The sequence below is a fragment of the Salmo salar genome, chromosome 01 (genome assembly GCF_965601325.2).
Source record: "Salmo salar chromosome 01, fSalSal1, whole genome shotgun sequence".
NCBI lineage: Eukaryota > Metazoa > Chordata > Actinopteri > Salmoniformes > Salmonidae > Salmo > Salmo salar.
Window position 1 is genome coordinate 29,112,752 of NC_138291.1, and position 27,766 is coordinate 29,140,517.

Here is a 27,766-nt window from a genome sequence, read left to right on the forward strand (position 1 = left end):
CCACCTCATCAGGAGCATGCCCAGGTGTTGTAGGGAGGTCATACAGGCACGTGGAGGCCACACACACTACTGAGCCTCATTTTGACTTGTTTTAAGGACATTACATCAAAGTTGGATCAGCCTGTAGTGTGGTCTTCCACTTTCATTTTGAGTGTGACTCCAAATCCAGACCTCCATGGGTTGATAAATTGGATTTCCACTGATTATTTTTGTGTGATTTTGTTGTCAGCACATTCAACTATGTAAAGAAAACAGTATTTAATAAGATTATTTCTTTAATTCAGATCTAGGATGTGTTGTTTAAGTGTTCCCTTTATTTTTTTGAGCAGTGTATATATATACATATACATACATAACACACATACACACACACATATATATATATACATATACATATACATATATATATATATATATATACACACATACATACATACATATCACACACACACACACACAATTCTATCCTACAGATATACTAAATATTATATCCACACATTGTTCCTGGACCCCAGGAAGAGTAGCGGCTGCCTTGGCATTCTGTGCGTATTGTTAGATATTAGTGCACTGTTGGAGCTAGGAACACGAGCATGAACCTTCTGTGTCTTGTTATTCATAATGTAATAAAATGGCTGCGTTATTCCGTCCCCTTCATCGGTCATCCATTGCTGCCAGGTTTCCACTAGATAGCACAAAGTCAAAATTGGCTATATTGTAAAAATTCATAAAAACTAAATTGAGCTTTTTGGTTAAGGTTAACTTGAATTAAAATCACATTTTAAGAAGATCAATTGTAGAAATAGGCAAGGCTTATGACTTTGTGGCTGTGGTAATTAGAGACGACCCTGCTGCTATGTGTTGTGTGTCCAATGTTTCCCCTGGGCTTCATTTGCACCTTACAGGAGACTGGGTAGCAGTATGCCCATAGTTGAGGAAATAGTGTCCTCTAGTGGTTGTACAGTGATCTGCATAAACAGAGGAAACAAAGATAAAGGGTCAGAAAATTATCCCATTTTGCCCTTGTTTACTGTAAAAAATGAGGCCTATACCAACTTGATACTATGACCATGTTGAAACAAGGATAGTAACAGAAATAGTTGCCGATGGGCCTTTCTGTATGCTAAAAAGAAGAGTAGGCTGCCACTGATTAGATGACACGTAAAAAGTTACCAGATAAAAATAGCTTATCTAAAATTGTGCCTCTTTGATAGAGCCAACTCTATCAACATTTGAGAATGAAGATTGTTAATGTTTGTAATGAGGAATGATGCAACATGTCAGCAACTATGATGAAAGATAGCCTCAGTGAAGTGCAGTAATACCAGTTATCCGGTGGGGGAGCTAGAGACTCAGCCAAGGCATCTCAGGCTACTTATGTCCAAAATAAACCTTGGCCTGCTGTCACTCAGAACTGGAACCTTCTTCCGCTAGTGCTTTAACATGGTCACCATTCTGTAAAAATACATCTGCTTACCTTTGCAAAGCCTGTCTTAACGTAGACGTGTTCCTGAGTATTATCTTTCAGAAGGCTTTGGGAGCCTTAATGTAAGCCCCACTCTTTACAGTAGAAGTGATTTTGATAGATATCGGAAATAGACATCTAATAACCTTTACACGTGATTATCAGTTGACTCATACTGTTGTAGAAATTCTAATGTATACTTACCTGGCAGGGGAAACACCTAAACTCATGAGGTTCACCCAGTGTGATGCTCGGCCAATGCACTCCGACCGTAACTTTTTTTTTATACTAAATGCATGGCGAGTCCCTACACAGAACTGAAACCAAACAAAGACAAGTAACATTTGTTTTTAAACAAATTGTTTATTTTTGCAAGTAGGTATTGGGAGCATCAGTGCGAGCTAATACCTGTGTACAGCGTTAGGAGACGAAATGCACTGAACAGGCCCTTAAGTGAACAACAGAACCCCTCCCAAATGTTCAAGGAGGAATGTTGGTGTCAGGCAGGTACATTACAGCTGTTCCAGAGCATGGTCTATCTACATACTGTCAGCACTGACTGGCCACTGTGGGAGGAATGCTAGTAAGACGCCCCTCCTTTACCCTGCTACTCATTGCTTATTGGAAGTTACAAACAACGCCATTGAATGACCACCTGTTATGGTCTCACGTCTGTCCTACTGCTTCTGGCTTCTTACTACCAAGGTCATGTTTTTACCCTCCACAGAGCAGACCTCACATCTGGAGGGGGAACCTCTGCAGTCCACCAACAAGGAAGAGGACAGGACACACCACATCTAGTGTTCCTGTGTGCATAGTAGACATGTGACTATTATTTGGCTTCTCAGTGTAGCTGAAAATAATAGCTTGTGACCATCTCTTCAAACTTGTTGATTCATTATGCAACTTGTAGAAAGCCATGGAAAGAACATTGCTAACATGTCAGTATCATGATGCTCACTATCATAACCATGAAGCTACGATGGTCATTTGTATAGTGTTGAGCTTCACTCTACATATGGGCAGAGTCAAACTAGCCAGAATCTAAGAACAGTGCACATATTTGTTTTTAATTCTTCAATTTCAAATTATTTCCACCTTGTTGTCCAACTTTAAAGTCTGATTCTATCTACACAAGTATTTGCCCAACTTGATCCATCTCCACAATTTTATTTGCTAAATTGGGCATTGCACATGATAATATCCTTGTGAGATTGGTTATACTCATACAGCTTTGGCTGTCATCCAGAACTGTTTTTTATTCTACAATAGCAGTTTGGTTTTTAGTTTGTTAACAATAACACTTTGGGCTGCAGGAAGCGTCACGGAGAAAACTCCTTTTATATTTGGTAATTGGTATGATCCATGCTGCAGTGACTGCCCAGTTTTGGAAGTGTACAAATTATTGGATAAAACCCAGCATTAGATAAAGCTACAAATTCAAAAGTGCACATTGAACACAGTATCGGAGTGTGGGACAAGACCAAAGACAGCTCGCAGGTGAGAGTGGATGTGAGAGAGTTACACTTCAAAAAGCTAATAACTTGCACTGGAGATGAAGGCCTTACTGATGAGAGACACCCAGTTTTTACAGTACATTTAAAAAAAACAGACCTAGCCATTCAGTAAAACAATGGCATAATTAAGGCTAAAGCACCAATGTTGAGGACAATATGTATTTGAATACATTCATTGTCATGACCCACAAGGTTGAAGCCAGTGGCCTGTTGATGGTAACGTCATAAAAAAAGGGACTTATGTCTCAGTATGACCCAGTGTTGGTACATTCAAACACCCCTGGGTGATCCAGCCCACATGCACCCAATAGTTACAATAGAGAAAAATATATTAACATTTTCATTAGAAAACTGTACAAGGGCCTCGGCGTAGTAAAATACTTCTTAAGAAAGAATAAAAAGGTGGAAAAGAATCAATGTGGGTTACATTTCCTTATAGTTTACTGTATGCACAATTAACTCCCGCCCTTAATATTATTATAATTTTTTTTTTCATCTAGTAAAAATATACCCAGAGTTTTACTGGGAGCCCCAGGCACTGGAATACATCTCTGTACAAGAGGAGAGAAAAACATGTGTTTTCTTAAAAGATCTGTTCCCTGAATTCATGAGCAGAATTCAGCTCACCTCTGGAAAGGCTAAATGTTCTGGATAACTTTGCAGATCAGGGCTGAGGAGCCAATGGGGAGCACTTAACTAGTTACTTATGAACCTCGCTGGCTCGCTCCTCCTCCCAGACAACAGTCCAGCTGTCTTGGCTCTGTGAAAATCATGCACCTCAGAATCAGACCGTGAACCCCCACCCAACCTGCTCTTTGTAATCCGTTTATGATCGATAACATGGGGACAAAATGTCCTCCAGTGACCCGTTCTGTAGCCCTTTTACTTGAACTGAGCAGTCATTTTAGCTTGCACAGTCCAGAGAGTTAGCTCAGTTGAAAGCTGATGGCTGGCAGCTGAAGAGTATGTTGGATTTCTGTGGTTGTGCCTTAGGTCCACTGTGCTCCACGTCTCTGTGTAAACCACACCACGGTGGCCATCCAGAGGACCAGAAGCCCAAACCAAACACTGATGGACCACTGCCTTCAAGCCAATCTCCACTGAAATGTGGAACACACTTGTAGTACACCATTAGCTTTGTGATCTTTACAGTCCGGTTAAGAAAAAAAAAAACTTAAGAGCACTAAATAGTCTGAACAGTTTCACAGCATGTTGGCCCTCCTGCTTCATCCCTTCACCCAGCCCAAGGTCCCCGAGCTTAGTCGATGGGGCCCTGGAAGATGAGCTTGGCATAGCCCTGAGTGAGGCTGAGCTGGGTGGCACAGAATGGGCATGCGGCGTGGAAGGCGTGGGTGCCATGGGGAAGAGGGATCTCGGCCCAGTACTTTGCCGACTTCTCCGAGCACACGTGTCCGCACGGCACAAAAGCATGTGTGGGGGCGCCCACGTCCACGTAGAAGGCGGGCTCGCAGCCCAGCCACAGCGGCACGTACGGGCCCACGGTCCGGCACATGGGGCACTCCCGCTGGGCGTTGGGCTCCTGCTCCGAGCGATGGCCCCAGTTGTGGTAGCCGTGCACGTGGCCACAGGCCAGGTAGACCCAGGGCTGCTTGTCCTCCAGGGAGGAGAGGGCGCGGCTGCGCTGCATGCTGGGGAAGGCCAGGGTGTTGAGGCCCACAGGGCACTGGGGCCGCGCTGCATTTATTTCCTGCCGCAGGGCCTCCAGGTGCTTCTGGGTAGGCGTGTGGAAGAGGCCGTCAGCTGTGCGCCACAGCAGGGTGGCTCCACACAGGTCTACCAAGGATCCGTCCTGCAGCACGTTGCTCTCACACTCCACCTGCAGGGGGCAACACAGCACACACACAGCTCTAAACAGTGTACAAAACACTAGGAACACTTGCTCCCTCCATGACAGACTGAACAGGTGAAAACTATGACCCCTTCTTGATGTCACCTGTTAAATCCACTTCAATCAGTGTAGATGAAGGGGAGGAGACAGGTTAAAGAAGGATTTTTAAGCCTTGAGACAAGGATTGTGTTTGTGTGCCATTAAGAGTGTAAATTGTCAAGAAAATATTTAAGTGCCTTTGAAAGGGGTATGGTAGTAGGTGCCTGGCACACCGGTTTGAGTGTGTATCACAAGAACCGCAACGCTGCTGGGTTTTTCACGCTCAACAGTTTCCCGTGTGTATCAAGAATGGTCCACCACCCAATGGACATCCAGCAAACTTGACAACTGTGGGAAGCATTGGAGTCAACATGGGCCAGAATCCCTGTGGAAAGCTTTTGACATCTTGTAGAGTCCATGTCCCGGGCAAATTTAGGCTTTTCGAAGGCAAAAGGTGTTCCTAATGTTTTGTACATTCAGTTAGGAGGGGAGAGACTGGGCTCAACACTAGGGATTAATATTTTCCCAACAATCTACCAAGTTTAAATAAAGGGAATAATTCATACTTATCCCGAGAGTCCCATGAAATACCGCAAAAATGATTTAAAGCATTTAAAACCAAGATACGGTCACAATGCAGGGTTCTCCCTAAATATGAGGTGTGCTGCGCCACGTTATGGGCTTGGCTGCACCACTATGTAAAGACTTCAGAGCAAATTAAACTGATATTTACTAATGATAGAGTAACTATCTTTGATTGCCAATGACATTGTTGTGAATTGCGAAACAGGCAGTTCATATCTCCGAGCGGTATGTTCCTTAATTAATTCAGCGCATTTCAGCAGTAGGTTATATCTCCACACAGAGCGCGCTCAGGAGGCACAGAGCACACCCGGAGTAAAGCTTTGTCAAATCATACAAACTTTGTAACAGCAGTCAAACAAAAGTCAAATGACCCAAGTTGCTAAACTTGTAGATAACACCCTTCAACGAATGACAGAATATCTCCTATATTTGTCAAAATCGAGTTGATTATACAGATAGCAGATCAGCTCATGAATAACAGGGAGATTAGTGTAAATAGTAAGTTATCTTAATAGGGACCATATTTAAAACAATATCCATATCTACGTTTGTTCACACATTCTCTACGGAAGATCTCATATGGACAGCAAGTACAAGACAACGCTGAGTAGCGGGGGACATGCTATAGGGGTATTTTGACATGCATAGGCCAGAGACGTGCTTTGATAATGCAACCTATGAATCACAGAATAAAGTTAGGAATTTTCACGCGACACAGGAGTCAGGACTTTGGGTTTCAGTGGGATTGGAACAGGACAGCAAAACAGACTAGGCTCTAGGACAGAATAATAATTTTCCTAATTTTCATGTGTGATAGAGATACCTATGTAGTTAATTGTGAAGTCACATTTTGTAGGCCTATCTGAAGATTCACAAGTTATTTTATAGCCTACAGCCTACTGTAGGGTTTATTAACGGTCACGTGCAGTCTGGCAGTGTTAATTATGCATGTGCTTTGAATTTATGGGGACTTTGTGTGAAGTAAATGCGCTAGGCTAAAAGCTTCCATGCGACAACCTGTTTGGATAATGTCCTATTGTATTTTTTGCTATTCTGTTGCTGCGCATGTTTATTTTGTGGAATTGCATTAGTGCAACATTGTAGGAAATGTTGTAGGATAATTTCCCAGGTCCTGTCATTTTATTTTCCAGGGAAATGTGAAGAATGATCCCGGGATAGTCCCGGGATCCCGGTAACCCATGGGTGAGAGCACTAAGTATAGGGAAACTAAGTTAAGAGAATGCTACCTAAAACATCTGCTTCCTATATAAAAGTTGTATAGTGATCAATTTGGTTTCAGTATAATTGGGTATGGAATTTTATTTGTAAAGATGTATGTTGTTGAATGACCTGATGTTTAATGGTTCTTTCCTTGACTTAAATGACTGAGAACAGATTTGGTGAGTGTAATGGTGGAGCATCATCAGTGCTACTGACCAGTTTGCCGCGGGTCTGAGCAGAGCGGGTCTCTCTAAGGGTGTAAACATCCCCACACACAGAGATCTCCCTCCATACACCCGGCTTGGACTCCTCCGTGAACCCACCCCTGGGGTGCATCACCAGCACGCCATTGGTCGTCAGCCCGTCCATGTGACCATCCGGGTTCTTCCACTTGGCGGCTTTTTCCTGAGGGTGAAACAGGAGGAAAGTCAGACACACAAACACACTGTAGTGAACTTACATAACACTGGTGCTAGTATACATTGTGTGCTAATCTAGTTTACTCTGCTTGGAATGCGAGGCATGCATATGCAAACCAGGCATTGAATCTTAGCAGGAAAGCAAGAGGAGAAAGTAAAAACATGCTAGAAGTGTTCTATTGTTCATTATTGTCATAAAATGGATACTGTAGCAAGAACATTAAAAAATAATTTTAAAAAAAAGATTTTGTTACACTGGATAGGTGCAGTGAAATGTGTTGTTTTACATTAGAAACATTTGTATCTGAATGCCAGTCAACCCTGCAGACGTTCCTATCCCTGGGAGAGTGCCCTCTGAGCCCAGTCTTACCCCCAGGAAGATGTTCTTGGAGGAGTCAAAACCAGCAGCGTAGATGCGTGCGGTGTAGGGCAGGACCCGCTCACAGACGACACGGCAGGCAAAGCGAGAGATCGTGCTCTGGGTGATGGGTGTCTCTTCTCCCTCCTGACTCCCAGACACCGTGTCCGTCACCACAAAGTCTATGGGGCTTTCTGTGGAGCGGCCAATCTGCAGGACAACAGAATCCACCCAGGTTAGAACAGACAAGTGCACCATTCCACTCTGAACATCCATTTGTAAAACAGTGGTTTAAAAAGTGTTTTTAGGGAACAGGTGTGAATTTTTTTGGGTCAATGTAGATTTTTTGGGGTCAAGAAGGACAATGGCTGTTATTTTAGGCTGATACTCAATATCACATTTGAAAATGTTGATGGCAACATTTTCCAGAGACAGCAGTGTGCATTAATGCATCCATTTCTTTATCAAAACAATACATTTAACTTAGATTGGTAAAAACTAACTACATAACGGTCATATGTTTAAAAAAAAATGGCAAATCTCTTGATAAACTGAGTAAATTAAGATAGAATAGGCCTATTCACAATACAGGTGAATGCATTGAGTTATCGAGCTTGTTTTGGCTGATCAGTGGAGTCTACGGTGCTACAGATGACTGTGACTTCCATTTGGGACTTATATTAGCCCACTGATAAACAACATGTGCATAGAAGCGTCACGCCTGAATGTAAGGACATCATATAGGCACTGCTGTTAGTTTGAGAATATAAAATAACATCTATTCAATGTAAACAGGTCCAACGTAATGTCGTGATTTGTGATCACGGATGCTAATCAAACTAGTCATTTATTTTGTTGTAATTTTAGGTGATCGGGAAAAAATATTTTTTCCCCCAACTGTCAGGACACAACAACTCCGCTGGCAAGATGAAATTCGATATTACTCAATTGGATAGTTCAGCGGTCAAGAAATGGGCGAGTTGTAATTTGATCCTACTGCTACGATTGGCTAGAGCGAGGCTATAACGTTGCTCCCGTTCAATAAAAATAAGGATGAAAGATACAAAAACTGGAAAGGGAAGAGGAAAAAAATAATAAATAAAAAATATGTAATAACGTGTGCGTATGAAAGTGTGTAGATATGTGAATGCACTCCTGCAGAGTTGTGAGCTATAATTATTTTGTTTAACACAAACTCCTGTCGGGAAAAGGTGAAACTAACCTACGCCTGTTCTGATAAAACCCTTAGGGCATTTAGCCTCGGGGGATGCCTTGCTTGACCACACCCTCCTTCCTTGCTCCTGGCCTGCCCTGCCTCTTCCACCAATCCATTTGTTTCTATGGACAGAAAAGAGCAGAAGCTCTGAGCTGTCCGATCAAGTCCATTGTCTACTAAGGTCTCTCCATTGCTCGTATCACTTGGTGATGTTTACTGCTACTATGAGATAACACTTAGAACACTAAAATCGTCTTTCTCTATTACGACAATGATCTAATTCGACTAGCAACTGTCAATTTATGGCTGCGATTGCGGCTGGTCAAATCAGCACACCAATAAATAGCTAACATTACACTACATATCAGATGGCTCGTTGACAAAAATGGTGCATGTTCAAAATGATAACCAGCTAACGTTTGCTAGCTAAATTGGCCATTAGCGCCTATCTGATATCTTTGCAGCATATTTATCTATCCCGCTAACTAGCATTGTAGCTAATATAGCTAGCTAAGACCACAGATGAAAGGGTTAGTTATCGTAATCTTTGCTAACAGATCACATCTGCTTAGTTAGCGTGCTTATTGCAAGAAAAATGTAATGAATATCAATTTTCAGGTGGATTATGCCTACTAGTTGAAGATCCTTGCCATCATCTTACTCTACATAGACAAAGTATGATGTTTATGAGTTGTGCACAATACTAAATGTCAAATTATATACTGCTCAAAAAAAGAAAGGGAACACTTAAACAACACATCCTAGATCTGAATGAAATAAATAATCTTATTAAATACTTTTTTCTTTACATAGTTGAATGTGCTGACAACAAAATCACACAAAAATAATCAATGGAAATCCAATTTATCAACCCATGGAGGTCTGGATTTGGAGTCACACTCAAAATTAAAGTGGAAAACCACACTACAGGCTGATCCAACTTTGATGTAATGTCCTTAAAACAAGTCAAAATGAGGCTCAGTAGTGTGTGTGGCCTCCACATGCCTGTATGACCTCCCTACAACGCCTGGGCATGCTCCTGATGAGGTGGTGGATGGTCTCCTGAGGGATCTCCTCCCAGACCTGGACTAAAGCATCCGCCAACTCCTGGACAGTCTGTGGTGCAACGTGGCATTGGTGGATGGAGCGAGACATGATGTCCCAGATGTGCTCAATTGGATTCAGGTCTGGGGAACGGGCGGGCCAGTCCATAGCATCAATGCCTTCCTCTTGCAGGAACTGCTGACACACTCCAGCCACATGAGGTCTAGCATTGTCTTGCACCAATTTGTAAGTCGCTCTGGATAAGAGCGTCTGCTAAATGACTTAAATGTAAATGCATTAGGAGGAACCCAGGGCCAACCGCACCAGCATATGGTCTCACAAGGGGTCTGAGGATCTCATCTCGGTATCTAATGGCAGACAGGCTACCTCTGGCGAGCACATGGAGGGCTGTGCGGCCCCCCAAAGAAATGCCACCCCACACCATGACTGACCCACCGCCAAACCGGTCATGCTGGAGGATGTTGCAGGCAGCAGAACGTTCTCCACGGCGTCTCCAGACTCTGTCACGTCTGTCACGTGCTCAGTGTGAACCTGCTTTCATCTGTGAAGAGCACAGGGCGCCAGTGGCGAATTTGCCAATCTTGGTGTTCTCTGGCAAATGCCAAACGTCCTGCACGGTGTTGGGCTGTAAGCACAACCCCCACCTGTGGACGTCAGGCCCTCATACCACCCTCATGGAGTCTGTTTCTGACCGTTTGAGCAGACACATGCACATTTGTGGCCTGCTGGAGGTCATTTTGCAGGGCTCTGGCAGTGCTTCTCCTGCTCCTCCTTGCACAAAGGCGGAGGTAGCGGTCCTGCTGCTGGGTTGTTGCCCTCCTACGGCCTCCTCCACGTCTCCTGATGTACTAGCCTGTCTCCTGGTAGCGCCTCCATGCTCTGGACACTACGCTGACAGACACAGCAAACCTTCTTGCCACAGCTCGCATTGATGTGCCATCCTGGATGAGCTGCACTACCTGAGCCACTTGTGTGGGTTGTAGACTCCGTCTCATGCTACCACTAGAGTGAAAGCACCGCCAGCATTCAAAAGTGACCAAAACATCAGCCAGGAAGCATAGGAACTGTGAAGTGGTCTGTGGTCCCCACCTGCAGAACCACTACTTTATTGGGGGTGTCTTGCTAATTGCCCATAATTTCCACCTGTTGTCTATTCCATTTGCACAACAGCATGTGAAATGTATTGTCAATCAGTGTTGCTTCCTAAGTGGACAGTTTGATTTCACAGAAGTGTGATTGACATGGAGTTACATTGTGTTGTTTAAGTGTTCCCTTTATTTTTTTGAGCAGTGTATTTGAGGCCTGGAGCATTTAATATCCAATGCTTATTTGCATTACTTTTTTTTTAATTATTTTTTTTTAAACTGTCCATGAAAAGGCTGCAAAAGTACAGCCTCTAATTCATTTTCAAAGACAAGGCATATCAGATATCAAATGTGATTAGTGGCAAAATTGGGAAGCGGAATAAAATAATTGTTGGGAATAACAGTAGTGTTCTTGCTGACAAGCACACTAATTACCCTATATTTTAGCCCATTGTTAAGAATGAGAATTATTCCACTGATCAGACTAAATAAGGAAATAGATCATACAAACCTGCACCTACACCCTAACCAATTTGTTTGTATATTTATTGTCCCAGCTCTTGAATCAAACTTACACTTTTTGGTTCACAATCGGTTTGACAAAATTATTTTCATGTCAGGTCACCCTACCAAACTTCCCTGCTAAAACATACTGTACGTCTGTCTGCTGCCGTGTCATTGTCACAGCCTAAATGCCAATCACCAAACAGGGAACTAATGCAAGTGTGGAGTAAATGTACTTTTGCACATGCTGTCACGTAAGTAACAGCAACCACATATTATGGAAATTGTTCATAAAACAGCCCTAACATGCTGCTCTTTTTACAGTTTTATAAACTCAGCGGAGAACGTTTTCTTGCTATTCAGCTCTACTCTAATCTTGAGGGGGGTTTCTTTAAAAACGCTCATCCAATCCCCTTGATCCCTTACAACTATCAATCATATGCTTCAATGTGGTGTGGTTCACAGTGCTGTGGCAAGACAATGGAGGTTCTGTGATGTTAATTTGCAGGCGCAGATGCTCAGATTTGAAAACGATTTGGAACACAGTTGAAAAGTTAATGCACTGACTATAGAATAGACTAACTAGAAAAATAAAAGCAGTACTTTTCAATGAGTGAGATATAAAAGAGGTGTGGCGTGTGAGCTTGAGAAGAGGTTCAAATGGGTCTCTCTCACGGCCAATGTGTGAGAGTTGGCAGCACTGCTTATTATTAGTATATTAACTAAACTAATATTTGCAACAGGAGTTCAATTTTGGTCACTGCCAATTCATCCATTTCTCAATACTGCACCTTTCAGTTGGAGAATGAGCTAGCTTGCTGTTGCTGATTTTCCCAGCTAGACATTCCGAGTGGTGGCTGGTATAGCAGCAGCTTTGCTATGTAGAGAGACTTTCGGCAAAGCCGATAGAGAAGGGCTGAGACACTACAAAAGGCCAATATCGGCCCGATCGTTGTCTATGGTCAACGTCCCCAATCATGGGCAATTTTCTTCATAAATAGTAAATAAAACCATAGGCTTAGATGCTGCCACCACTAACGATCGCAAACTCCCACAACCAGAAAATGATGGTATGAAAGAATCTCATTGAATGGTCCAAAGACAGGAATGAACAGTGACTTAATGTATCAATATAAAAAGGCCTCCATCAGCTAACTAAATACACCCATTTGTTATTTTATCAAATCAAGGTCACAAACCAATAGAATTTGTATGAATTGTAATACAATATGAATTGTAATACTGATTAAATAATGATATAAATTTCAGCTTCATACAGAAAAGTAAATACTTTTCCATCTCATTTCCATAATCATTTTGTTTCAATGTTTGGCCTTGAGTTGGTTTTTATTATCCCTCTGCTGGTTATGGCTTCCGTTTACTTAGTGCCATTTGCAGAAACATGGACACAATAAAGGGTTGAATGTGAAGGTGGTGTCTGGAGCAGTGTCAATTCCTCTGGTGGGAGTAGAGCGGTCTGTGCTCTGGATTTAGATTAATGCTAGGGGGGTAACAGAACATGTCTTCACTTGAGGGAAGGAGAGTGGGGAGGGACTAAGAGAGAGACTAGCACAGAGACTGAATGCTATAGAAACACTGCCATGTAGCAAACAAATCCATGAGGCAGATTAGCACTTCATTAAAAAGAAAAATCTATAAAAAAACAGACCGCAGTTGATTGTTGAAATGCAATATCAATGTCTATTACTAAGCAGATTGCCTTGTAAACTCATGGTTTGAGTGTTAAGAAAATGACGCCGATTTTTAAGACTGACGAATAATAATATACATAAGGCAGGGTCATCTGCTAAGCTTAGACCAACAGAGAATCTGGGATGTTGAAACGGGCGGACTTACCTGAAACATGTCTGTGTCTTTGTCATGGCAGTATTCTACCACTACTGTCTGGTTCCTGGACAGAGTGTAGGAAATACTGTGCTGCACTTTGCAGTTCACCGCCTGCAACAGCAGAGGAAGCACATCAGAAGAGGCATTCTATACCATGCAATGGACTGATAATGACAGTTCTTACACTGAAAGGGTTAATAGGATATTAGCAGTCAAATGTAAATTACATTGTTGTATGAGCTCATTAATAATAATAATATCATAAATCTGAAACAAAGGGCTTCTTAAGTGCTATAGGGTGATGAAATCTGGGAAGCAGCTAACCCTAAAGAGCTTGCCGTCACCTATACAGTTAATACAATAGTTATTTTAGCAGTAATGTTACGTCTTCGAGCATTACTTTGGAGAAGCGTTCGAGTTAAGGACGTGGAAAATGACTACCATGTTTAGAATGTATGTCAGTAAATCGGTAGACTGTTCTGATTATGAGATCCTTGTTTGTGTCGCAGAGCCCAGTAAATCATTTAATGAAATTGTTAAGATGCTACCACCCCCTTACAAATCAAAATGTAACATGGATGTCAATGTTCGTGCGCACACGTCCAGTCTACAACTTGTCTGCGGCAGCCACAATGCCCATATTGCGAGGCTGATTAGCGAGGACAAACAGGTGTGCGTGCAAAGTGAGAAGACCACATCGAATCAATGTTTGGTTTGGGAGGGGGGTGGTAGCATCTAACAATTGGATTTATTCATTTTCTTGGGCACTGCTCGCCGATGCTAACGACAACCTCTTAAATCAGAACCGTCTTCCGATTACGGAGATACAGTCGGACATGGGAAAGGTGTCACCAAACATGCAGACACACATATGTTATAATACTAAACCGCAGTTCCACTCGGGTCTAAACTGGGCTAGGAAGTGTCATGCGTCTACTTTGTTCTCACACCATCAGATCAGCCACGTGCCAGCGGCTCAGGATGGGAACTAATTGCACTAACCCTTCATTATATCACTGGACAAAAACGTTGGAAAGAATTCTTGGAATGGGACAGTAGGGATCAGTGTTCCTGTGAAGTAACACTTCCATGACAGCGACCATAAACTGTACTCTAGGCTCAGTCAACATAGGTCAGTCAATCAGCTGAGCTCCATGAGGGGGGATTCTGGGGTCAAATACAATTCATACTCAGTCAGACCTGGGTAGAAAATACCAATTTTTCAAATAATCAAGGTAGTCGATATAGTTTATAGAGTTAACTAAAAGTCAACTACTTTCTTTGATATTCAAATACAGGTCTCAGAAAACCAAATAAAAATGTGAAGGTATTTTAATGACAGTAATAAAATGGATGGCTGACAAATATTTGATGAAGAACCAAATGCTACAACAGTTAAATGAATTAGTCTAAATATATTATTAATATAGCCTATAATTAAATACATGAGGGACACGTAAACATTAGAGTAGAACACTTTTGCAGCTTCAGAATTACTAACAAATATATTTTCATGAGTGGTAAGGTAACAGTTTACAACAAGTTCTTATACATGGGTAGTAACTTTGATTACTACAAAAACATTGTTACATAATACTTTGTAAATTGCTTTCTAATTGCATAATAATGTCGTGATTACATACGTGGAATAAGGAAGTGACTATACCTAATGTACAGGAGTTGAAAACCCTCAGCTCATTGGGCAATTAAAATGCATTTACCATAGTATTAATAAAAACATGCTAATAAAATGTCGCTCCAAAAGTAATTACAGTTTTATTACACAGGCACAAGAACAGTTTAATATTAGAAGTTACTTAGAATGCTAACAGTAACAAACTGTAGATTACAGCAAAGAAATTGCCTTCGCTCTGAAGAAAGTTGCATCATGTTCGCCAGCTGGAAAACAACGACATACCAATACATTCAAAATGGTTTTTCATTGATTGTAGGGCAGTAACCACTAAATTCTGGTAGTTGTCGCTTGAAAGAAAAAAACATAAAATCACAAAATCAATGTTACAGGGAGCCCTTTTTTACACTCATACCCGTATACAGGTTTTAATGGCAGATTTGGACACTGATAAGCACCTAAATTGGAACACAGTGGTTGTACAGTAACATGCTATACCTGACATCAGAGGTCAGGGTCTCCGCTTCACAGCTCTGTATGGGTTTCGACTGACAGATGTTCTGAACCACACGCGACAAGAACTTGCCCCCATCCCTCCCGCTAATTGGGCAACTGTTTTGTTGTCTGAGTGAGGGAAATGCTGTACATTAAGAGGACTCAATGCATTTTGAAAGATTTCAGGATTATAAATACTGCTTTAATGTCATACAAGCCAAATACCTGCACTACACATTTTCACTGTAAAGTCCATGGAGAAAAAGAGCACCTCCACCCAGCTGCCCACTGCACTGAGGCTAGGAAACACTGTCACCACCGATAAATCCACAATAATCGATCATTTCAAAAAGTATTTCTCTACGACTGGCCATGCTCTCCTGCTGGCTACCCCAACCCCGGCCAACAGATTTGCACCCCCTGCAGCTACTTGCCCAAGCCTCCCAGCTTCTCCTTCACCCAAATCCCAAATCCAGATAACAGATGTTCTGAAAGAGCTGCAAGACCCGTACAAATGGACCCGTACAAATCAGCTGGGCTAGACAATCTGGATCCTCTCTTTCTAAAATTATCCGCTGCCATTGTTGCAACCCCTATTACCAGTCTGTTCAACCTCTCTTTCGTATCGTCCGAGATCCCTAAAGATTGGAAAGCTGGCGCGGTCATCCCCCTCTTCAAAAGGGGGTGGGACACTCTAGACCCAAACTGTTATAGCCCTATATCATCCTGCCCTGCCTTTCTAAAGTCTTCGAAAGCCAAGTTAATAAACAGATCACTGACCATTTCGAATCCCACCGTACCTTCTCCGCTGTGCAATCCGGTTTCCGAGCTGGTCATGTGTGCACCTCAGCCATGCTCAAGGTCCTAAACGATATCATAATCGCCATCGATAAAAGACAGTACTGTGCAGCCGTCTTCATCAACCTGGCCAAGGCTTTCGACTCAATAGCCTTGGTTTCTCAAATGACTGCCTCGCCTGTTTCACCAACTACTTCTCTGACAGAGTTCAGTGAGTCAAATTGGAGGGCCTGCTGTCCGGACCTCTGGCAGTCTCTATGGGGTACCACAAGGTTCAATTCTCGGGCCGACTCTTTTCTCTCTCTCTCTCGGGGGGGGGGGGGGGGGGTGTGTGTGTGTGTGTGTGTGTGTGTGTGTGGGTGTGTGTGTGTGTGGTGTGTGTGTGTGTGTGTGTGTGTGTGTGTGTGTGTGTGTGTGTGTGTGTGTGTGTGTGTGTGTGTGTGTGTGTGTGTGTGTGTGTGTAGGTATATATATATATATATATATATATATATATATATATATATATATATATATATATCTCTATATAATATATATCAACGATGTTGCTCTTGCTGCGGGTGATTCCCTGATCCACCTCTACGCAGACGACACCATCTGGCCCTTCTTTGGACACATAACTAACCTCCAAATGAGCTTCAATGCCATACAACACTTATTCCGTGGCCTCCAACTGCTCTTAAAACGCTAGTAAGACCAAATGCATGCTTTTCAACCGTTCGCTGCCCGCACCCGCCCGCCCGACCAGCATCACTACTCTGGACGGTTCTGACTTAGAATATGTGGACAACTACAAATACCTAGGTGTCTGGCTAGACTGCAAACTCTCCTTCCAGACTCATATTAAACATCTCCAATCCAAAATTAAATCTAGAATCGGCTTCCTATTTCACAACAAAGCCTCCTTCACTCACACCGCCAAACATACCTTCATAAAAAACTGACTATCCTACCGATCCTCGACTTTGGCGACGTCATTTACAAAATAGCTTCCAACACTCTACTCAGCAAACTGGATGCAGTCTATCACAGGGCCATCCGTTTTGTCACCAAAGCCCCTTATACCACCCACCACTGCGACCTGTATGCTCTAGCCGGCTGGCCCTCGCTACATATTCGTCGCCAAACCCACTGGCTCCAGGTCATCTATAAGTCTATGCTAGAAGCTCCGCCTTATCTCAGCTCACTGGTTACGATAACATCACCCACCCGTAGCACGCGCTTCAGCAGGTATATCTCACTGGTCATCCCCAAAGCCAACACTTCGTTTGGCCGCCTTTCCTTCCAGTTCTCTGCTGCCAATGACTGGAACGAATTGCAAAAATCGCTGAAGCTGGAGACATATCTCCCTCACTAACTTTAAACATCAGCTATCTGAGCAGCTAACCGATCGGTGCAGTTGTACATAGCCCATTTGTAAATAGCCCACCCAATCTACCTACCTCATCCCCATATTGTTTTTATTTACTTTTCTGCTCTTTTGCACACCAGTATTTCTACTTGCACATCATCATCTGCTCATCACTCCAGTGTTAATTTGCTAAACTGTAATTACTTCGCTACTATGGCCTATTTATTGCCTTACCTCACGCCATTTGCACACACTGTATATAGACTTTTTTTCTATTGCGTTATTGACTGTACGCTTGTTTATTCCATGTGTAACTCTGTGTTGTTGTTTGTGTCGCACTGCTTTGCTTTATCTTGGCCAGGTCGCAGTTGTAAATAAGAACTTGTTCTCAACTAGCCTACCTGGTTAAATAAAAAGGTGAAATATATATTTTTTTAAATCATAAAACTCATGTCATAGTATTCATGTTTATGATCACTATGTTTGATGTACAGTTACAAGATGACATGGCATCATACCCTGGGTTGTTCTGAACAGAATGAGCCGGTTTGTCTATTGTGAAGAAAAATCTCAGTGGAGTACCTGAATGCACTCATGACGTCATTTTATGAGTACCAACACTACCATGGGTTTCTCAGAATTTCCCTGTGAAAGCCTAACAATATAAGATCACATTTTGTAACTTAGCTAGTCATGTTGGCAATAGAACAAGCGTTCATATTATGCTCACCTGACCCACATTTGGATTTATAAATGGACCGTTTTTGGATTGCGTAAACAGTAATTGTGTAAAGGTGGGGACGCAGGGCTGGGTTTCAAACAAAACAACTACAAGTGTGCTTGCTGTAGTTCCTAAAAAGGTACAGCTATGAGAGGACAAAAAAAAAAAGCACCTTATAGTTGAAGACTAAGTAAAAAAGGTGCATTGAAATGACTTAAGAACTGTGCACACTTTGGAGACACCAGTTAGTCCTCTCACTCAAACCCTTGTTATTTTTTTTGTGTTGTGTTATGTTGCACATAACCCACATGAGGAATATTATTATGTTACTGAATGTATCCAGAGTATTTTCAAAATGTCATTATCAACAAATGCGGCGAAAAGTATGGTAAATGTAAAACGCACATAAAAAGCAACAGCTTATTCAGTGTTGTGTCAGGTGAACTGTTGTGTCCTAAACTTTGGTCTAATAATTTTCCTATCATCTCCAAACTGTTCTCTTTCAATTGCTAACATGCTTATGCATGTACTTTTTCATATTTCTTCTGTAAGAAACCTGTTCCATATAGGCCAATTCCCAGAAGTGTAAAGCATTCCACATTTTCAACACAACAATTGGCTACTTTTGGATTGCCACATACCCAGTCCTAAAATCCCACACAACCACTTGAGACCTGAAGAGAGCGAGGTCTAAACCGTTGGTTATGGAACACCCAAAGGAACAAACACACCCAGACAGACACCTGTAATTGAGATCAAGTGGGCAGATTAGGGAGCAGAGGCAGGATTTGAATAGGAGTCTGGTAGTGATCATGAGAGCTCCTCATTATCTGTCATGTGCACCAGAGTGTGTACAGACACGTGAGCCCTACTCAGTCAGAGCGCTTTCTCAACATGTAGACCCACTACAGAGTGTGAGGAGGGAGATTTGGTATAGTGTCAGAGTGAGAACAGAGAGAACACATTCCTGCTGAGCAAGAGAAAGCGTCGGTGGACAAGTACACACTTGGATATCCACATGTAACAGTTACCCTCTCAATGGATATCTCACATATCTGCTTTCAAATAGAACCCTCGGTGCTGGCTCAACGACGTTAGGTATAGATGCGGTAAAGAGATGAATGGACTCGGTAAAAACAATGGGAACGCCATGGCAACACCACTGACGCATCCCCATGCGGGAAAGATTCAAAATCTCCTTAATGCCTACCATCAAAATGTGCATTTCATACCCTTTTGGGGGTAATAAGAGAATAATGCGTGTATGGATGTCAAACCAATACATCAGTCACCAATCAACTGCATGACACTTAAAAATAGGCTTCAAGTAACACCATCGAATTCTATAGTGCATTCGGAAAGTATTCAGACCCCTTTACTTTGTCCACATTGTTACGTTACAGCCTTATTCTAAAAAGGATTAAATTGTTTTTTTCCCCCCTCAATCTACAAAATACCCTATAATGACAAAGTGAAAACAGGTTGAATTTTTTGCAAAATAATAAATAAAAAACAGAAATGCCTTATTTACATACGTATTCAGACCCTTTGCTATGAGACTTGAAATTGAGCTCACGTGCATCCTGTTCCCATTGATCATCCTTAAGATGTTTCTACAACTTGATTAGAGTCCACATGTGGACATGATTTGGAAAGGCACACACCTGTCTATATAAAAAGGTCCCACAGTTGACAGTGCATGTCAGAGCAAACACCAAGCCATGAGGTCGAAGGAATTGTCCGTAGAGCTCAGACAGGATTGTGTCGAGGCACAGATCTGGGGAAGGGTACCAAAAAATGTCTGCATCATTGAAGGTCCCCAAGAACACAGTGGCATACATCATTCTTAAACCGAAGTTTGGAACCACCAAGACTCTTCCTAGACAGTCTGGCCGCCCCGCCAAACTGAGCAATCGGGGGAGAAGGGCCTTGGTCAGGGAGGTGATCAAGGACTCGATGGTCACTGACAGAGCTCCAGAGTTCCTTTGTGGAGATGCAAGAACCTTCCAGAAGGACAACCATCTCTGCAGCACTCCATCAATCAGGCATTTAAGGTAGTGGCAAGATGGAAGCCACTCCTCAGTAAAAAAGCACATGACAGCCCACTTGGAGTTTGCCAATAGGCACCAAAAGGATTCTCTGGTCTAATGAAACCAAGATTGAACTCTTTGTCCTGAATGCCAAATGTCATGTCTGGAGGAAACCTGGCACCATCCCTACGGTAAAGAATGGTGGTGGTAGCATCATGCTGTGGGGATGCTATTCAGCAGCAGGGACTGGGAGACTAGTCAGGATCAAGGGAAAGATGAATGGAGTAAAGTACAGAGAGATCTTTGATGAAAACCTGCTCCAGAGCGCTCCGGACCTCAGACTGGGTCAAAGGTTCACCTTCCAACAGGACAACTGACCCTAAGCACACAGCCAAGACAACACAGGAGTGGCTTCGGAAAAGTCTCTATGTTCTTGAGTGGCCCAGCCAGAGCCCGGACTTGAACCTGACCGAACATCTCTGGAGAGACCTGAAAATAGCTGTGCAGCGACGCTCCCCATCCAACCTGACAGAGATCTGCAGAGAAGAATGGGAGAAACTCCCCAAATACAGGTATGCCAAGCTTGTTTCATACCCAAGAAGACTTGAGGCTGTAATCACTGCCAAAAGGTGCTTCAACAAAGTACTGAGTAAAAGTTCTGAATACTCATGGAAATGTGATCGTTTTTTTTATTTTTAATATATTTGCAAAATTTCAAGAAAACTTTTTTTTTGCTTTGTCATTATGAGGTATTGTGTGTAGATTGATGAGGGGAAAGAAACAATTTAATCAATTTTAGAATAAAACTAATATAACAAAATGTGGAAAAAGTAAAAGGGGTCTGAAAACTTTCTGAATGCACTGTATATGGCTAGCTACAGTATGTTACAAGCTTATACGAACAGGAGTTAGCATTTAGCAGACCATTATTCTAACCCCGAAAAGGACCATTTCTAAATATTATGCTGCGAAAACAGCCAACTACACTACATGACCAAAAGTACGTGGACAACAGCTTGTCGAACATCTCATTCCAAAATCATGGCCATTAAAATGGAGTTGGTCCCCTTTGCTGCTATAATCGCTTTCACTCTTCTGGGAAGGCTTTCCACTAGATGTTGGAACATTGCTGCGGGGACTTGCTTCCATTCAGCCACATGAGCATTAGTGGGGTCGGGCCCTGATGTTGGGCAATTAGGCCTGGCTCGCAGTTGGCGTTCCAATTCATCCCAAAGGTGTTCAATAGGATTGAGGTCAGGGCTCTGTGCCATCTCGACAAACCATTTCTGTATGAATCTCACTCTGTGCACGGGGGGCCTTCCCCAAACTGTTCCCACAAAGTCTGATGCACAGAATCGTCTAGAATGTCTGCTGTAGCATTAAGATATCCCTTCACTGGAACTAAGAGGTCTAGCCCGAACCATGAAAAACAGCCCCAGACCATTATTCCTCCTCCACCAAACTTTACAGTTAGCACTAGGCATTGGGGGAGGTGGTGAAGCATGATTCATCACTCCAGAGAACTCGTTTCCACTGAGTCCAATGGCGGCGATGTTTACAACACTCCAGTCGACCATTGGTATTGTGCATGGTGATCTTTGGCTTGTGTGCGGTTGCTCGGCCATGGAAACCCATTTCATGAAGCTCGCGTCCCGACAAACAGTTCTTGTGCTGACGTTGCTTCCAGAGGCAGTTTGGAACTCAGTAGTGAGTGTTGTAACTGAGGACAGACGATTTGTACACGCTCTGTGAGCTTGTGTGCCCTACCATTTCGCAGCTGAGCCCTTGTTGCTCCTAGTCATTTCCACTTCACAATAACAGCACATGCAGTTGACCAGGGCAGCTCTAGCAGGGCAGAAATTTGACAAACTGACTTGTTGGAAAGGTGGCATCCTATGACAGTTGAAAGTCACTGAGCTCTTCAGTAAGGCCATTCTACTGCCAATGTTTGTCTATGGAGATTGCATGGCCACGTGCTCGATGTTATACACCTGTCAGCAATGGGTCTGGCTGAAATAGCTGAATCCACTAATTTGAAGGGATGTCCACATAATTTTGTATATATAGTGTATATCCAAATCGGATTTTAATAACCACACATTGTGGGCCTGTTTGAACTCAAAACTCATGACGGATGACAAATATCAGATTTTTTGGAGGTGAACCAATGACGGTGTCCTTGTTCTTCCACCCGCGTTCCATTCATCTCTTTACCGCTTGTAGGACTATGGTGAATTAAATCACTGACAACAGTGGTAGGCTACAAAAGGCAGAATCTCAAAATGAGGTTCCCTTTCTTGCCTGCCTCAGAAGGAACAGCCATTTTCATCTCTGGGTGTACAGCTGTGAGGGGAAGGTCAGCCAACTGCAACAACATCCTCCTCACTTCACCCCACTAAACCAAGTTTAATAGAGGCCCTGATACCAGGGTGGCAGAGGGAAGGGGAGGTGAAGGTGCTGGGGGGGTTAATAAAGCTCCATCATTATATAAAACAGGCCCACAATGTGTGGTTATTAAAATCCGATTTGGATAAACACTATATATACAAAAGTATGTGGACACCTCTTACATAAACCTAACTCATACTAATGTGGTGTGTGTCGTGAAACAGCAGACAGAGCAGGGCCCAGTATAGTTCACTGAACAGGCAGTCAGAGATGACACAGCCTTTATCAGCTAACAGCTAGATCCTATCCCTCTTCTCCCAGTGAGAAGAGCTATCAGACACAGTCAGGCTACAGGGTGGGAGACTAACACAGACTGAAGGGCCTTAAGCCAGAAGGCCCAATTCCAAAAAGGAGAAGTGCTTTGAAACGTGTGCTTCTAAAAACTGCAGACGTCAGCAGCAGGCCCTCTAGCTTGTTTAGCTGACTGCTAGGATACCAAATGTAAGAATGCAAGAGGACAGACATGTTGTACTGGACTGGGCAGTTTTCTGGCAGACACCACACATAGCAAAGCTAGGTCTGGCTGCAGCTTTTGTGTAGTAAATGTCAGAGCCATCAATAGAGCAACAATATTTTCTTGACTGGGATTTCAAGTTAGATACATGAAAAACGTGTTAAAAAGTAAAATGAGTCAAATTCAGTGTTGGTGCTCACTGTCGGTCATTCTATCAATTTGCTAAGAAGGGTAATAATATATTCATGAGAACTCAGTCTTCATCCACCAATTACTTAGTTTGTGCATGAATATGTGAGTAGACTAGGTTCCTGGTTTACCTTGCTGGCTTGTGGCGTGTTGAGGATATGGACGGTGCTGGGTTTAACGCCGTTGGCTTTGCTTCTCTTGTACAGGGCAAAGCGGCTTTTCCTTCTGCCCCGGTCTCCGTTTGGGAGGGAGCCATTGTACCTATCAGAGAAAGGGGGAGAAAGAATGTGAGAGTTTCTAACATTTCAGGAAAAGTTAGTTCATTCCCCCAAAGGGTAGATAAAGATATTCTTCCAAGAGAGAAAATGTCTCTGAAAAAGAATGTTCCAGAATATGCTTGTCTAAGTGAATGCATGAATAATGTGTGTTCCTAGGGTTTTGGAGCAGGGCCATTTGTATCAACTTTCATTCATCCACATAGATCACATTCATTGTATTAGTTATCTAAGCGTCACGTTGGATTATAGCTGGGTTATTACATAAAGCACTATAAAATGCTCCCCTCCGTCTGTCAGCTAGCTAGCCACGCTGCAGCTGTTGCGCTGCACTAGTCTGTAGAAGAGCAGAGTTTAAGATGTGTGTCAGGTCTCCTTTACAGGACTATCCAGACCAGACTGGGGAGGCTCTCTGACTCACATGACGGTTCAGCAGCATAATACCTCTACCGCATTAGTCACACTAACTTGGAGCCTGAACTGGCTGACTCAATTAAAAATACACAGAACAAAATGGCCTCATCATAACAACTTCTCTATTTAGTGTGTGGTTAACATTTCTATCTTGGTGCACCCTTGTGATGCCCAGTCTCTCAGTCTGCTGTTACTACGGGCCTGGTCTGCCTGGTGAATGGAGGTGCCTCTTCCAGAACAGACCAATACTCTACATCCACCAGCTGGCCCCTACAGCTGGGAAACCCCATGCTCTCCTCCCATCCAACACACAGGCCTTCTGTTCTGTCATCCACCCCCCACACAATAAGAGAGTTCAGGTTGACATTTTGATTGATTACAGTATTTCAGAATCAATTATATTAATTGAATAAAAATCCACCAACCTCCTTTCCTTTTATTAGTGATTGGGCTAAACAACCAACCACTACACTATAATCCCCAAAGCCCTCGTGACTACCACCTCCTCCCCATACTCATCCTCCTCCTCCTCCCTCCCCAGGCCACCTGTCCCCACAGCCAGGCAGCCTGGGAAACACATGGTCTCAGTCAGAACAGGGCTGAGAGCTGGTCTGCTAGACACAACCCACTCACAGGGGAATGTTGTAGCTCTGCCATCGCTGACTGACTGCACACGAGTACGATCAATGTGATATGAAACAGGTCATGACCGCTGTGATCAGTCCACAATAAAGCAGGATCAATTCCACTCTTCTGTTAGCCTTCAACAGCCACCCATTCACAACTGTTATTGTCAGTGGTAACGTCAATGCCATCCCTCTAGCTTGATGACACTGGGCCATTACATCTCTACCATCCCAGTAAAGCCATTTGGCGTTGGATAGGAAGACTGGACATAAATGCCAGTCAATTATCCATCATTAAGGACAGGAAGTGAAGTGTGCAATGTCACCTGGAGGCCTCTTCATCATTGCATTAGCCGGGACAGCCTTTTAAATCTGTGCTCTAGCTTATTGTAATCCCTTTGCCTTTTGACCAGGGCCAGAGTGGGCATTTTTAGCCTCTTGATACTTAGTAGAAAGGATTAGAATGGAGGCTCTGAGCATCACCTGTACTCCAGCCCTGCCACCATACACTAGAAAGAGCCACCAGCAGTCCCCTAGTTATCGACTTAGTGACAGTACAGCGTTAACATAGTATGAGAAATTTGTTAAAGCGATAGCCCTGGCTATGACCCCATGACTGCTTCTAGGGTCATGTGAAGATGGCACAGTGGGTTATTATGGGTCAGAGGGGAATTTTTTTATGGTAGCTTATTGTCATGTCTTTTTGGTTGTCTCTTTCTGTACTGTGTGCACCTTCCCATTTACACCAGAGATCTGTATATAATGACAAGATGCTCATGTCTACGCCCTAACAATGGGAGTCATTGTCCCAAAGGCAAGCTTAGGTCCAAAATGAGCCCATAGAAACGCATGGGGCTTATTGTGGATAGATTTTAGCAAGTGAAACCTCATGCTTTGACTCTCCCCCTATGATTTAAAAGGTTGGAGAAACAGAAAACGGTTCATAAATTGACATTTAAAATGTTAAACTTCATTCAGCATCTCCAGCACCACCCCAACATATTTGAAAATGGTGCGTTTCTATGTTTTGGAGTAAAAAAAAAGAGTGGAAGATAAGTGTTTCCAATGACAATCATTGTGTGATATTGACCAATTGTGAGTAGGCATTGACTACTAATTGGTTGATGATGACATTGGAAACACTTACCTTTCTCTGTGTTTCCAATGACATCAATCAAACATTGGTCACATAGGTTGATGTAGGGGTGGTGCTGGAGATGAATATGAAGTTGTACTTTTTTTAACGTTTCCCTATAACAATTCAACTGTTCTGCCTTGTTAGCTAGCAAATAGATACAAGTTGGCTAAACTTGAAATTTAAAGATTGGCTGGCTACTCACTAGCACGTGGGCTTGTGTGATTGTTTATGAGACCGGTGGTCATTTTCTACAGCCCAAGCCCTGCTACAAGAAGTTAGACATTATTAGTGAATGTGCATTATGCAAGGCTCTGGTTAAATTTGGAACTCAACATTGCATTTTCAAAAGACAGATTTGAAAGCCAGATCATTGATTGCAAAAAAAAGCAGGTTAAACTATTTTGATAAAGTTTAATTATTAGCTGGTATCATGGTTGTGGAAGGCTTATAACTAGCCTAGGTATAATTTCACAACCCTGAATTCATTGCTGACTGTTTTAAATTGAGTGATTTTGACCTTTAAAAAAATTGTACAAAGAAAAAACCTAAAATAAATAAAGCGAGATATTGCCCAGCTCTAGGTTAAGGTCTTCAGAACCAGTCCAAAATGTGACAATAGCAGCATTTCTGAGTCATCCTCTATAATGTGATCCTCAGTAATGTTATCTACAGTTAGTCACCCAACTCCAGTCTTGGTGTTTGGAGGTCTGTGCTCCACCTACCCGGAGATGTCCCCATTGAATACAATCTTCCCTCACAGAATCGTTCTTCAGGGGAGACTTGCACAATCAATAGGTTCAATCCCACAAGCACAATGAATGGACAAAGAGGACTGTGGAGAGGCCGAGGCTGTATCCTGATCAATTCCCCCTTTCATTTCCTAAACCCACTCACACAGCCTTCCCACTCACTGCCCAGTTCCAGTGCTGCCAGCCAAAGCCGGGAAGTGGCCATGCTAACACCAATGCCACCACTGGGTTAAGACAAACCAGGGTGAGAATTGCAATTCAAATAGGACTATGCTCTCCATTCAAATTAAATGTCATGAAGATGTAACTTTGAATCAAAATCTAGACTATAACAGAAAGGATAAGCCCACAAATGATTGTATTATTTTAATGGCAGGCATCTTATCCCTACTATAGCCTACAACACCACACTGACTCTATGTATGTGTTGTGTATGGGGAGTGCGGACAGGATTCGATACCACGATCAAAACAGTCACACTTGCGACCGTTTGACTTGGCAGTGAGACATACATTTTTATTGGTCGCAAGGGTGCCAGAACTTGCCATATGAGGGAGGTTTTGGAAACCCTCCGGGCCAGTCAATCATCCCAGTCAGTGGGCAGAGAAAAAAAATATTGCAATAATGCGATTTTTAATCTAGGCTATATAATTGATTAAAAAATAATAAACGATGGATGCTTATTTATCACATGCTCTCTGCACAGATATAGCCTATAGACAAACTGTCAGGCAGAGAGAACGCTCAGCTCTCAAAAAGGTGGTTGTTACGTGGAGCGAAGAGTGAGTGGTAAGGGTAGGAAAGATGTTCCAAGTTATAACTACCATTAAATGCTAAGGCAAGAATGGGTATGCAAACCACATATTTAAAGTTTAAAGTCTTGGTTAAGTATTTGTGATGCGCAATTCAGTCATCACGGAATAGTATACCTTGAAAATCAAACATATCCTTTAGGCTCTTTGGTCCTTGAAAAGTCATTGAAGTTACGGTAGCCGATTTAGAAGTTCTATTGCGCTAATAGTGCCTTCAGAAAATATTCATAACCCAACTTATTCCACATGTGGCCGACAGGCTTGATCTTGTGGAGCAACATTTGAAATATATATATATTTTTTTTTACATTGGATAAAAGTAGAGACTCAGAGCTAGAAAATTGTTTATCATACAGTACAGTTGAGGAACAACAGGAAAGTAATTCTGCTTTGAAAGTTGATAAACTTGTAACCCCACTTTTGAGAAAATGGCCCTTGAATGTTTTGGTACACCTAGTGGAGAGC

General features: G+C 42.7%; 1 protein-coding gene across 1 annotated transcript in view; it reads right to left on the reverse strand.

The window, feature by feature from the left end:
- Positions 1-4,016: 4,016 nt before the first annotated feature.
- The window catches only part of LOC106594164 (E3 ubiquitin-protein ligase pellino homolog 2), a 48,605-nt gene continuing 24,855 nt past the window's right edge, over positions 4,017-27,766 (reverse strand). The window contains exons 2-6 of the mRNA XM_014185560.3: positions 23,419-23,548; positions 13,178-13,279; positions 7,463-7,660; positions 6,890-7,078; positions 4,017-4,816 (exon numbers count right to left, since the gene is read on the reverse strand). Coding sequence (XP_014041035.1) covers positions 4,238-4,816; positions 6,890-7,078; positions 7,463-7,660; positions 13,178-13,279; positions 23,419-23,548 — 1,198 coding nt within the window. The 3' untranslated portion in view covers positions 4,017-4,237. The remainder of the gene's footprint in view (positions 4,817-6,889; positions 7,079-7,462; positions 7,661-13,177; positions 13,280-23,418; positions 23,549-27,766) is intronic.